General features: G+C 42.2%; 1 protein-coding gene and 1 long non-coding RNA gene across 2 annotated transcripts in view; one reads left to right on the plus strand and one right to left on the minus strand.

The window, feature by feature from the left end:
- LOC113941352 overlaps window positions 1-3,549 on the minus strand; it is a 39,887-nt gene extending 36,338 nt beyond the window's left edge. The window contains exon 1 of the long non-coding RNA XR_003525661.1: window positions 3,456-3,549. This is a non-coding gene — a long non-coding RNA (uncharacterized LOC113941352). The remainder of the gene's footprint in view (window positions 1-3,455) is intronic.
- Window positions 3,334-13,945, plus strand: part of LOC113940336 (alpha-2-macroglobulin-like) — a 30,176-nt gene continuing 19,564 nt past the window's right edge. Inside the window, exons 1-7 of the mRNA XM_027631498.1 lie at window positions 3,334-3,562; window positions 7,703-7,886; window positions 8,588-8,744; window positions 9,287-9,339; window positions 10,047-10,067; window positions 11,836-12,004; window positions 13,267-13,351. Of these exons, the coding sequence (XP_027487299.1) occupies window positions 3,474-3,562; window positions 7,703-7,886; window positions 8,588-8,744; window positions 9,287-9,339; window positions 10,047-10,067; window positions 11,836-12,004; window positions 13,267-13,351 (758 nt within the window). The 5' untranslated portion in view covers window positions 3,334-3,473. The remainder of the gene's footprint in view (window positions 3,563-7,702; window positions 7,887-8,587; window positions 8,745-9,286; window positions 9,340-10,046; window positions 10,068-11,835; window positions 12,005-13,266; window positions 13,352-13,945) is intronic.

Below are 13,945 nucleotides of genomic sequence, written 5' to 3' on the forward strand. Positions count from 1 at the left end.
TGCTTAAGACTTCTGTGGCAGACAAGGATTCCCACATATAATACTGTTGTGATAGTACTGAGAGTATTTACACCCACTCACAGACACCTTTTCTTCCTGCAATTGCTGTCACCAGTGAGCCACTCTGTTATTCGATAATTGGCAGTCATCCACAAAGCTAAAGAATAGAAACTGGAAAGAAGTCAGAGGAAGCTATGCCAGAATTAAGGTGATTAAAATGACACAGCTTAATATCTTACATTATTTTGAAGGGAAAATGTGCTTTCCGTAGTGATCATAAACTTGGGAGTTTAAGGGTTTGAGTTTTAAACTTGGGAGTAGGGCACATCAAATTTTTCTGTCATCTTTGCCAAGCAATGCACTGAAGACTGTACAGCTTAGAGGAAACTTTGGAGGATAAAGTGTGCTGTGACTGGAATTTATCAATATTCATCATGGCCTGTATTAACTTTTGTGTCAGTCAGTCCAACTCAAAATAATACATTTTAAAGTGCTGATGAAAAGAAACTGTGAAGGAAATATTGTGGAACTTTGAATGCTTCAGAAAATAAAAAATAGTCGTAACGATACACTCAGGAAAAGTAAAAGTGCTTCCATGGCATCTGTTACTTATTGACCTGGTGTCTTGCTCCATTTAAATACAATAATATCTGTAAAGGAAATCCAGTGTATCAGCACATATAATTTACTGGAATATAACACTTACTGTAATCTCTATGAGAATTATCTAGAATTAAGCTAATTTTCCCAATTGTTCTTTGGAACAAAACAAAATTTCAGAAAAATGTTATAGTTTTAATTTAGCATTAGAAATATATGTTTCAAGAACCTCCTATAAAACAGTCAAAAGATGTGCTATCTTTAAAAGTGAGAGTAAACATATGTAATCATTTATTTTAAAGCAGGAAGAACCAAAATTAATTGCTATCATTTAGTATAGAAATCCACTCTGCTTGGAAGGATATAAGAAATTTGATTTAGGCATTTTGGTTAGATTTACTGTGATATGGCATAATTTAAATTCCTTGTGATCAACAACCTTTTGTATCAGCTTAATATGGGGACCACTCACTGAAGATGTTAGGCACAGATTTTCTCTTGACCTGCCATGTGCACAGTGACCGCAGACACATACGAAGTATTATTGCATGAGGAAATATCTTTCCTGTGGTTAAAATTATGACTGATAGGTCATTGAAACCACCACTGTATACAGCAAAGATGTTGTGTGCCTTTTTCAGCAGTGATATATATAGCCTTGTTGAAAGAAGTAGCCAGTCTTTCAAACACACAATCTCCCCTTCAGGACTGAAAAAATACCCAAAAGCTTTCAAGCTAAGTACAAGTTCAGACCACTTGTTCTGAGCTCTGTTAGAGAGGAGTCAGCTGAAGCAGCAACTGCCTGAGCTAATAGGGTCGTTAGTGTTTGTGGAGCAAAGTGGGAATTAGGGTATCAGAGAGCTGGTAAGTGGTTCTTGGAGAACTGAGAAGCAGGTGGTTTATACCTTGTGAATGGTAAATTCATGGAAGAAGATGATAGCAAATATCACCTTGAATCACGGGGATCGATGGTTCTGTAAATCTATGAATTTTGAATTATTATATATCATCTTTAAAGTGTACTTTGCATATGTCCATTCAGATTGGGTTTTGGTTTCAGTTTTCAGCAGTCTAAATGACAACAGACAATTTGGCATGAGTCATGTTTTCCAGCAAATGCCCAGGACCCTATTTCTTTGAAAGCCACTATTTTGCACAATTTATTTATTAAAGTAAAAGATGGGAGAGGACAAATGACAGGGGCATTTCTGGAAAAAGATTTGTTTGGGTTTTATTACTTGGCAGTTACACAACCCCGTCTTTTTATCAGTATTTCCATCTCTAACTGATAGTCTGCTAAATCTTCTGGTTTGAGTGAGTATGTGTTCATTCCTTCTCCATATGACATATATTTGTAACACTTCCCACAAGCAGACATTGGCTGCCTCCTGACTGTTTTCCTAACTTTTGCAGTTTACAAAAGGTGATAAATTTAATTCTACAAGAGTCTGAGCCTGATTTTTGAACACCATCCTTAAATTTCCTTTTATCTACAGACATTTCTCCTGGTCCTCTGCAGTGCTCTTCCCTGCATTTTTCTGGCTAGTATGTCAGAGTCAAGACATGCTGCTATAGCTAACATTTAGTCTTAACATTCACTCTTTTTCAAAGCTTGATCTTCAGACAGAGAGCAAATAGGGCTGCCTGTGCTGTTGTGGTCTAATAAGCTCTCTTGTGCAGAACAGAGAACCTCTGCTATTAACATGGTTTCACAAAGGCACATTCAAGGTGGTTTGTGCTGCAGCGTTTTCTCTGCTGGGTTAGTTGTACACAACAGAAATCTTCACAGAGATCATGAATCTCCATAAAGAGTGTTACTGAATCCTTTCACTGCACAGCACTGGAAGGCATGCTGATAGCACTATGGTTGCAATTTTAACAGTTTTCCATGGACTGATGCAAACACCCCACCTAGTTAGGCTGGTCAGGAAGTGCTCATAGTTTGGACTGAATATTTTTGTTTAATGATCTGCTGGAATTTACCTAACTTTTTTTCTCACTAGATTCAGCTTCTAGATAAGCTCCTACAACCAGAGGTTTGCAGAAGACCAAGTCAAGTGAGCAGCACTATTCTGAGCAACATCTGTTACAAACATGACTCAGAGCAGCACAGATCTGAACTGGCAATGGGAAGGAGGAGCCACCTGGAACATTTGCACTCCAGGTAACACTGAATGATGGAATATGATCACCATTCTAGGGAGGCAAGGATGTCTCCCAACATCATTGTGTAATATTTGTACATATTCACAGTGGAAACAAAACATATTTCCATATCTAGAGCAGCGGCCCACCACATTTTGGGTTATATTGCTGACAAATTAATTATCTAACCTAGAGCAACTTTGTCAGCAAATTATGGCAGTATTCTGTTAACGTTATGAGCAGTGTTTCTGTCCATGGGTTTTCTTTTGTTCTTAAAATACCTATAAATCTGGCTTTTGGCTTAAAAGATCAGAGTACCCTACATCAGAGTGCTGTGAATCGATGATGCTCACAGAGAATATTACCTTATGTTGAATATAGTTTGTGTCCCCAGCACTGCAGATTTCTGATGGTCTAGGGAAAACAGGGGACAAATCATTCAAAGATTTATAATATAAGCATTATCCAAATAAATACCCTTCCCCCACTTGCAGAGTCTCTGGCCAAATACTGTGCCTCTGTTCCAGCTCCTCCTTACTGCCTCTCCCTGTTTCCGGATGGGCCCTGGCCCCAAGCCTTTATCTCCTCCAGCCCCTGGGCTGTTTGCAGAGAGCAGTTATAAAGAGGCTGACTGAGCAGAGAGTGGAGGAGAATTACAAGGTGCAGGAAAACAGCAGCACTGGACCAGACTGGGTGTCTGCTTCACTCACCACGACCTGCTCTGCACTATGGGGAAGAACAAGCTGCCCAGCAAACCAAACATCTTCCTCCTTCTTCTCTTCTTCCTTCCTGGAAATGCCTCTCCCAACGCAGAACCGTAAGCTGCACAGGCGGAGGGGGGAGGGAGGTCTTAGTGCTCCCCTTTTCCTTAAGTTTTCTTCCTTCCTGTTTGCCAGTTCTTCCATTCCTGCCCTGAATCCCACTAATAACCAAGCCCTGTGTGTCCTGCACAGCTCTTGCAGTGCTCCCCATTCCCACTCTGTAACCCCCTGGTTTTCCAGCCCTGGACCCCTCCCCACTGCCATCTCTGCCAGTGCCCCCCTTCCAGCCCTTCCCCCCTCTCTCCCCAATCTCTGTCAGCGCCCACAGTCCTGCCCTGCAGCTGCCTGATAGTCCAGACCTGGATCCTCACAACATCTTTGCCTAAGTATGTTTCTGCCTAAGAACCTCTCAGGGCCTGGGGGTTTTGGGTATGATGACAGAATTCAGACACTTTCCCTTCCTAGAGTATCCTTGTTTCAGTCACTGAGTTACTTCTCCTCATTCTCCTGTTGCTTTCAAGCTGGTTTGTTCCCCTTTCTCCTGCCAGTTTGTTTCCCTTGGCAGCATCAGATGTACTCGTTCTCAAAGAGGATCTGTGACCTAGATTCGCTTCCTCTGGCAGAGTCTGGTGCCAGCACCATCCATTGGACATCCGGACCAGGGCTTTGCAGACCAACAGCACACACTCTGCTGATGGCCCCAAGGAGAGGGGCAGCCTGGGGTGGCACACGCTGACTGGAGTCTGGCATGCCCACCCCAGCCTCCCCTAGCAAAGAGTGTTGCTCTCAAGTCTCTAATCTGGGTGGGAGCAGTCTCCCTCTTCAGACCCCAGCTGCTGTCACACACTGTTCCTCTTGCTGTGCTGACAGAAGTGCAGCTCTCACACACAGGTCTTGTAATGCTTGCTGCAGAGATTTCATGCCCAGAAGCACTGCCATAGTGCTAACAGGTATGGCAGAAGGTGCAGCATTACTGCTACCACCCACTGTGTGGTCAGAGGTGAAGTGATGACTGGCGCAGCCTCTAGGACTTTTAAATCATAGTGTACTGTCAACTCTTCATTCATCTACCCTGTATGGATGGCCCCGGGATAGATCAGCCAGCCAAGTCTGCCTTGGGGTCAGGCAGAGGTCTCTGGTCTCCCTACAGAAATCTGATGTAACTAAGTAATTAAGTAATCTTAATTCATCCTTGCTCAGCATCAGGGGGAAAGGGAATAAAACCATCCTGTTCGGACCTTTGGGCAACACAGAATCATAGAACCTGGCCTGGGTTGAAAGGGACCTTAAAGATCATCTGGTCCCTGACATGGACAGGGACACCTTTCGCTAGACCAGGTTGCTCGGAGCTCCATTCAACCTGACCTTCAACACTTCAGGGATGGAGCACCCACAGCTTCTCTGAGAAACGTGTGTCAGTGCCTCACCACCCTCACAGTAAAGAATTTTTTCCTAATATCTAATCTAAACCTACTGTCTTTAAGTTTGAAGCCATTCTCCCTTGTCCTGTCACCATGTGCCCTTGTAAATAGTCTCTCTCCATCCTTCTTGTAGGTTGCTCTTTGTCCCGGATCTGAGCCCCATTTTGGGAGGGAAGAAGGAGGAAAAGATGAGGTGGGAGAGACAGGAGTGTTGTTGTGTTCCCCAGAAGGAAGATAGGAGCCCAGCAGGGAGGCAGTGGAGTCTGAGCTATGAATTGCTAGTTAGTATAAGTGGTTTTAAGTTGCTGCAGGGTAGATCAGGTGCTGGGTACAACACAGACAGGAAGCCACCCTTGAACTGAAGACAAAAATTAAACTTCCAGATAAGACTTGCTTACTGTGCCCTGTGCAAGTAGTGATATCACTTCTTTGGGCAGCAGCAGTTGCTATTTCAGATGCAGCTGGCTGCACGGGAGACGCAATTAAGGTTCAGGCTACATATTAGAAAAAAACTCATTCACAGAGTTAGTGCAGCACTGGAACAGAGATGGTAGAAACTCCATCTATGGAGTCCTTTGCAACAGTGCTGTTCCAGGAGAGAAGTTGGTCTCGAGACATCCAGAGGTCCTTTGCAAACAAAACTTTTGTTGTTCTGTAAGATACTGAGCAAGATATCTTTTCTTTTGCTTCTTTTTCTTCCACTGCTTTTCTTTCTCTGTGTTGTTCTGGAAGAATGCAACAGAAGGTATTGTTCTCCTGTTCTGTAAGCTGTTTTACAATGCACTGTACAATGCACTTACAATGCATATGGTCGGAATTGCGAGGTCATAATGACACTTGAATTGGCAAGTATGGATTTGGGCTGATGGAGCTGATGAAATTCACTGCCTTCTTTGGTTAGGTGCTTGTTCTAGTAAGTAGCTGAGGGTCAATACACAGACAGACATGATTCCACCTTAAGCTACAGTATTACCTTCTCTGTATAGACAAACTCATCATTTTTGCCTCACCCACTCTCCCTAGGGTCTCCTATTCCTCCTTTGATGCATGCTTCTGTCAGAGCCACTGCCTCTCTTATCAGAACAACTTGTTGCATGCAGGGAAGATGCTGAGGTCTCTTTAGGCAGCTTTTTTGTCTGGAATGTCTACACGTGGATTTTGTGACCCAAGTTACTTAAAGCCCTCATAGTACTTTAATTAATCTAGCTCTTTTCACCAACACATCCCAAAACACCTAAAGAGAGGTCTATAAACAGCATATTTTATATCTTTGTTTCAAAGGCAGGGAAACCAGCTAAGGGGAAGTTCTGCAAGTTGGCCAAAATTTCAGAAGAACAGTGAACAGGAAGAGAAATGAGGCCAAATTCCCCATGAACTAGGTCATACTGTCCCTTCGGTAGACTGGATGTTATTGTCAGATTGCCAGTGCCACTGACAGGGGAAATGGAAAATGAGATTAGGGGAAGCAGGCATGGGGTGAAGCTGTGGTGAGAAGGCTGTGGAAGAAGGGAAATACTGGAGAATGCAGAGTCACAAGTAGTAAGTCACTCCTTGGGTGGCTGGAGTTCCCTCCTTTCATTGCTTCTGAAGCAGCACGGGCTGAGCAGAGTTGCTGCCAGGCTCCTCACCACACTTCATGCTATTGCCTGGTGGTGAAGGAAATTGAGGTACTGCCGGGGTTTTTCACTGCCTCCACAGTAGCTTTAGGATTTCCCAAAAAGCCCAGAGCCCAGGCAATAATGTAGCTCTGGATGGACAAAGCTGTATTTGTCCTCTACTCCTTTCTGAACACTTTCCTACAGTCCTTTTGTTACTCATTACTGAATGGGAATTTTCCAAGAGTGATCAACAGTGCTCAAGTCTGCGTGGTAATAGCCCACTTAGTGATATTATTTTCCATTTATGAACAGTTCATTTGCCATTTTTGCTACTCAGTTCTACCATATAACAATACTTTTTCACAAATACATAAGTCAATTTTAGGTATTTTCTTACCCTGGACAATTATCAGAAAATTTTACTTCCCGGATCATTTAGAAGCATACTGAAGAACAAGGATTTCAACACAAATTCCAGAGATTTTCATTGGTTCCTACCCTTTCTGTCCTATCTTTTAACCAATTAATCCTGGTCAGAATTAATAATTCTGATTTATTAGTAAAATGATCCCTTTTATTGAATGATAGATGAGTTTAAGGGTCTTTTGTGAGGGACCTTTGTCAAAAGCACTTTGAAGGCACAAGTACACTTGAGTTGCAATAAAACACTACACTCTGAAATCCTTTGTGTGCTCATCTTAATAAGGTCCCAAACTGCTCACATCTTTGCTCAGCATGTGAAAGATTTGGAAACCTGGATAGGCAAAGACTGGAGCAGCCACACAACTGGGTGGGGTTTTTCAACTGTTTTTAGCTAGTGCCTTTGAGTCTCAATAGGAGATTGTGGGATATACAAAATTCAATTAACAGCCTGGAACGTTTCAAACCTTCCTTGCTCCCTGCTGTGAAGCCAAACAAAACATCCTTTGTAAAGCACTCTCTATTAGCATAGAAATTGTTCCTTCTACTGCAAGCATTTTCCGGCTTTTAGGCTAATTAGTTAGGGCGTTTAATATGTATAAACTCAAAATAAAATGAATGCTCATGTTATATGCACTGCAGTTCACAGGGATAGTAATGGATTAGACATGCTGATTTGTTAATTTCCTTTCACTTAATACTGTTCCATTAAAACTGTTTCACATTTCTGATCTTTCTTGCTTCCCTCTCTTCCTAGGCAGTATATGGTGCTACTGCCCTTTGTGATACACACGGATTCTCCTGAGAAAGTCTGTGTTCAGCTGACCCACCTGAATGAGTCTGTGACTCTGAGTGCCACACTTGAGCATCAAGGGGAGAACAGGAGCTTGATTGATGATGTGGTGTCAGAGAAAGATGTGTTCACCTGCATCCCTTTCTCTGTGAGTACCTCATCCTTGTGGGATGATCTCTTGTGTTTATTGACATGATGTAGTAGATCCAAACAGTCCAGAAATGAAAAGTAAGACACACTGCAATCAGCCTTCTAAGCTAAGACAAACAAAAAATTTAGTTTGATGTGGATATCTAACTGTGGTAGCCTTATGAGGAATAATTTTCCACCATTATCAAATTCTGTGTCCCACATGATGTTTCTGTGCATGCATGACTTAGAGAGGTCTTTTGGAACTTTGACAGACAGAATGTATCCCATTTTTGTTTGATCTATATAAGCCTCAGAGGAAAAGTTTTGAGGTGGAATCAAAACTGTAGAAACTGGGGAATGGTTAAAGATAGTGAGGTTCATGAGGTCATCTCTCTCCTTCTGGAGCTTATTCACAAATTTTTACTGCAGGAGAGCGGTTGCTGAGTAATGTAAGCAACAGGTTTCACCCCCTAATTAATGAATCTGGGTTAATTTTTGTTTTGATAAATCACTGATACAATAGAATAAGATCAGATTCAATATTTCTCAAAAAAAGTGCATAAATTAAGGAAGAGAATAATGTTTTTCTCTTGTTTCATGCATTGAGTCTTTTTTGTCCCTTCAGGGAACTTTCTGGCCCAGCTAATACTCCGTCCTTCAAAGGCTTAGGGCAATGGGGTGAATCTGTAAAACAGTTTTCCTCTTCATTTTCCTTAGCTACCAAAATCCAATAGCACATCCGTGGCATTTCTCACTGTGATGGTGAAGGGGGACACCCTGCAGTTCAAGAGCCGCAAGTCAGTGCTGGTCAAGAATTCTGAGAGCTTGGTCTTCATCCAGACAGACAAACCCATCTACAAACCTGGACAAACAGGTACAGGGAATTGGGTTGGTGTTGACTATGACAGCAGAAAATCTCAAGGACTTAATTCCCCAGAGGCACTATACTTTAAAAGTTTTGGGAAGTTAAAATTCTCAGTAAATCTTGTATCTGTCAGCTGAGATCTAGGGCATGTGGTACCTTCATCATTCCTATTTTTCATCCTCCAGGCACAGCATCTCAGCCAGATGTAGACATAGGCTCAGATTCATTCTACTTAACTGGTGGCACAAAACTGGGATGACTTCAAAGCATAGTCTCCCTTGGCTGCACCTGAATCAACAAAGCAGGACAGGCACTCCCTAGGGACAATTCAATTCAGCCAAGACCTAATTATCCTTCTAAATTTATCTGCCCCTCACCATCTAAAAAAGAAAGAGCCTGAAGTAATTGCTTCCATTACTGAAAGATGTCAATTCAGAGACTGTTGATCCATGGAATGAATCTGAGTTATAAGTTATTGAAACACTGACATTTCCTGGTAATGGCTAAAAATTTAACAGTGGAATTTCCTTCTTTTCCGTTACACCCTTCAGTTATGTTTCGGATCGTCTCTCTGGACAAAGACTTCTACCCACTGAATGAGAAGGTAGAGTCTTAATTACTTGTTGTTAACCAGGAGTTTTGATTCCCACTTAACACCATTATTGTCATCATCCAGACCCACTGAAGACAACCTTTAAAGCATATGATACTCTCTCACACCATCCTTCCCCCATTTCGTATTCTGTCCTGGGACACACTCCACCTGTCTCTATTGGCTGAAAAACATGTCCCCTTTTTCAAAAGCATACAGATGTTTAAAGCCAGATTTGCAAAAGCCTGTGTGTGGCTAAGCATCTGGGCAGGGATCTCATTACTGAAAATGTGGGTAGGACAAGTTTCCATTGGAAGTGACAGATGTGCAGTTGTTTCTGGCAGTGGGTGCAACCACAAGCTTAGAGACAGAGAGCAGAATGACAAGAACTTTGTTCTAAGGAACTGGTCAGGGGTGTAAGTCCACCCTTTTAGCTTATTTGACAATCAGTTCCTCATGCAGACAAGTTCTTTGAAAATTCTTACTTTATCACGTTTTTATACTGTGGTAAGATGAAAACTCAGGGCCCTAAAATATTATAGAAAAATATTCTCTTAACCATCAAGAACCAAGGAAAAAGAGCAAGTACAAAAAGGAAAGAACCCAAAGGACTTCTTAGAAGATTGTTCTTCTGTCCTTCAGTTCAAATCTGGAAATTACTTCCATCCACATGTAACTAAGATGTCTAATACTGATTTTTCTTTGCTCTTTCCCCACAGTTTCCATTTGTCTACGTTCAGGTAAGTGGATAACCATGTTATTATTTCAGAATAATGTGCAGGCACAGAGGTACTTGTCTCCAGCAGTGTTTTCAGGCTGAGGTGCAAAGGAAAACATAGGACTTTTGAACTTTTTCCTTTGAGTACAAGAAGGCTGAGTAGCTGGACATCAAAAGAAGTTCCAACAATGGTTCTTTGATTGCAAAATGTGCTGTAGGAACAAAATAGTTAATCAATGCAAGCCATGCTGTGAACAGAATTACACTTGCCTAGAGGTGTATCAGAACGGCTTATTCCTCCTTCCAATCAGAACTAAGATTTTCTATTTGCCAAGTGTGGTTGAAATTGGAGAACTGTGTTAAATAAGCTAAGGACCAAAGGAAAGAGTGGCAGGAGTGAAGAACGGTAACAACCTAAAAGTCAGCACTGCTAAAGAAATAAGTATCCATCAATCCAGATCCTTAATGTCACTAATTTATCTTAGTCAACCACCAAGGCAGAAGTTAGAATGAGCCTACTATTTCTGAACTGTTATCATGACCTATTGCTTATGTCATTTAGAACTAAAAAAAAAAAAAAAAAAAAAAAAAAGCCTTTCTGAGGAAAAACACACTGGCTTTCAGGCCTTCCCTATAGATACATCACGGCAACAAGGTCACAAGCTCAGCTGTAAACATTTTCTTGAGTTCCTCTTCCAAGGAAACCCAGTGGTGTCATTCACATTAAGGGGTGAGCTTTTTAGCCAGGTTGAAATGTGATAATGAAGAGGATTTGGTCAGAGCACTGATTGTTCTGTCCTCCCAGAGTGCTTCTTGGGAAGACAGCCCCCGCTTCTGCCTCCTGACTGGTGACCTCCAATTGGGAGATACCATTCACATCCTGGTTTTCCCTGAGCACTGAGATAAGATCTCAGTGAAGTAAATGCACGTAGTCACATACCTTGAGTCACATACCTATCTAGAGTAAATGAACTTTTGGTGACAGACAAGGTACAAAGCAAAGAGCAGGCAGAAAATGAAAGACTGTAAACATTAACTATACTACTGAGCAGCCTGGAAAGGGGCATCAAAATACGTAGCTCCACTGTGCCAATTCAGTGACTTCTACAAGAAATTTGGGGCTGAGTGAATTAATTATTGATAGTTCATAATGAACATTACACAACTGTAGTAGTGGTGAGACTTCAGCTCCAGCATTAGGAGCAGGGAGATACAAGAAAAGAGAGCTCCGTATGTGGGGTACATTTCCCTCTGTTCATGTTCCCACTCCCCCAGCCCACTAGTAACTTTGGACTCTTACACATGTGCATTTCTCAGTCCCATAGATATATCAGGCATCTGATTCCTCATCAGATTGTGTACTGGTACTTCAACAGTCTTCATTCCAGGCAGGGAAAAAAACAACCCTTTTTGCAGGCTGTATAGCCAGTCAAGGAAGCTGAAACTTCCTTCCTAGGAGGGAACGTCTAGATCTTCCCTTCTCTGTGTTCCACTTCTGATATCAATTTCTTTATCTTGCTACCTTGCCAGTCTGTCTTTCCTAGATTTCAGGCCCCATCATTCGTAAGCATGCAGGTAGAGCTGAGGAGGAGACAACACAGAACCATCAGGGTTAAAAAGCTTTCTTGCATGCTAGTTATGCAGAATTGACAGGTAAGTGCTTACAGATCCTCACAGATTATTGAATAATTACAGACAGGCCTATCTCAGCAAGGACATATAAATTGGGCACTGCACTGCTCTGTCCCCAGGAGTCTCCTGTCTTGTGATGTTTTTACTCTCACCTGTAGGATCCCCAGAGGAACCGTGTGTACCAGTGGCAAGGGGTGGAACTAGAAACAGGCCTTATACAGCTCTCCTTCCCCCTCACATCAGACCCCATCCAGGGCTCCTACAAAATAGTTGTGCAGAAGAGCTTCTCATCCCCTGTGGAACATTTCTTCAGCGTGGAGGAATACGGTAAGGAGAGGAGGTATGGGCTGCAAGTGGGGTTGACAGCAATGCCTTTTACTGTGACCTCTCAATTTGGAATTTCCTGGGAACAGCATGTAGAAAAGAGGGACTGAATATGCAGGCAATGGGATTCATAGGGGCTGAGCCAGAAGGTACGAGTATCAGAAGTGGCTGGCTTATTTGGTTCAAAGTCAGGCATGGTGAATAATTTGACCACAAACAAAGTTATAGGCTTCAATGTGCCATGGTGACAGATGGTCTGTTCCTCATCCCGCAAAGATCATTCTGAACACCCCACAAGATCAAAGAAGTATGTCCCTTTTCTAGCCTTACACTAGGCTAATTTTTCTTTTATTTGTTCTTGAGTCATTTCTGTGAATCTTTCCTCTTACAGTCTTTTGAGGAAATGTGATCTGGGGTTGAAACACTGAGCCTTGCCTCCCATTTTAGAGACAAATTTATGTCTAAACTGTATAACCCAAGGTTATTTTCCACTTCCTGGGTCTGGATATGTACCCACCCTGCTGTTATTTCCTTGCAGTATGAAAAACACCTCAGATGCACCACCTGGAAGCAGGCCATTAGATACTTCAGTCCAGTCCTGGGCATGAGTAGTTGGAGGCTTAGGGTTGTAGGATGCAATATGGGAAGAGGGATGTAATTTAATACTCAGGAGCAAAATATGTCTTTTACTTGTACCCCTTTATATTGAGCTTTATTGCTACCTCTTCCCCTTGAAAATATAGCCCTGAGAGTCTGTGGCTAGATTCATTAGAACTCCCTGGGCATGCAGGACAGTATCCCATGGTACATATTAGTGAGCCTAAGAGCAACTTCGGACCTCCTGAACAGTAAGAATCAACCAAGAGAATCAATGATTCAAGACATTTCAATGTATTAAATTACAAAGGTGGCGAATGTGCTGCTCCAAGTCCTAGTTGCAATTATGAATTGTGAACACAACACACAGGACCAATGTGTCCTTCTCAATGGACACACATAAGGGATCTACACAGCTGTCTGGTACCAGTGGGATCACTTAAGCATGTGCTGTAAATAAGAGAAGGTAAGGACTACAAACTTCCTTAATTGCCTTTGAACCCAAACAATGGCAAAGGCTGAGAAAACCTAAGGAAAGGGTAGGGGATCCTTGCTAAAGAGCACGAAGAGGTTCCTATTAAGATGATCCTGGCTCTCTGTTTGGGTTGCTGTATAGTACACAGCTGTCATTCACTCATCTCATATCAGACTTTCTGTCTCTCATTTAGTGCTGCCCAAGTTTGAGGTCCTGGTGAAGCTGCCCAGGATGATCACGATTAAGGACGACGAGCTTCCAGTGTCTGTCTGTGGTCTGTGAGTTACAGAGCTCCAGTAAATCTCTCTTGCTTATCCTTCACTCCTCCTTTCTACCAAGGACCAAAAGAAGAACTGGTGAAGGCTTTTTATACTTTTCCCAGGCATCCATTGCAAGCTTATTTCACTCTGTCGATCCTGAGCTTGCTACTTGGTCTGAGCAGTCAAAGTGAAGGGTCTTCTCTGTGTTCCTTTAAAGATGATGTCAAACTGGTCCACAGCTCTCACTTCCCAGTTCATTGTATATTTTCTCTTTCTGTCCTTGCATTTCTTCAATTAGAGCTTCTCTGCCAATCCTGAACCCTCAAATACTCAGAGATATCAGATCAGACATAATTTACACTGGTGATGCAAACCCAGTGTTCTCATTTTTAACTCATAAATTGCTCCTTCTGAGCTCCTGGTTGCCTTTCCATTTCTTCACTGAATCCGCAGCAGTTTATAATACAAGAATATTCCTGGCTGAAATAATTTTCCAAAGTCAATCTTTTTCTACAGAGACCTCCCCCCTAGAACAGAATGGATGTTTCTTCCATGTATAATGGCAGAATCTTACTATGGAAATGATGGAAATATAATCACTAGAATCATTAA

This window comes from Corapipo altera, unplaced genomic scaffold (assembly GCF_003945725.1).
Source record: "Corapipo altera isolate COAL_440 unplaced genomic scaffold, ASM394572v1 0, whole genome shotgun sequence".
Lineage (NCBI taxonomy): Eukaryota > Metazoa > Chordata > Aves > Passeriformes > Pipridae > Corapipo > Corapipo altera.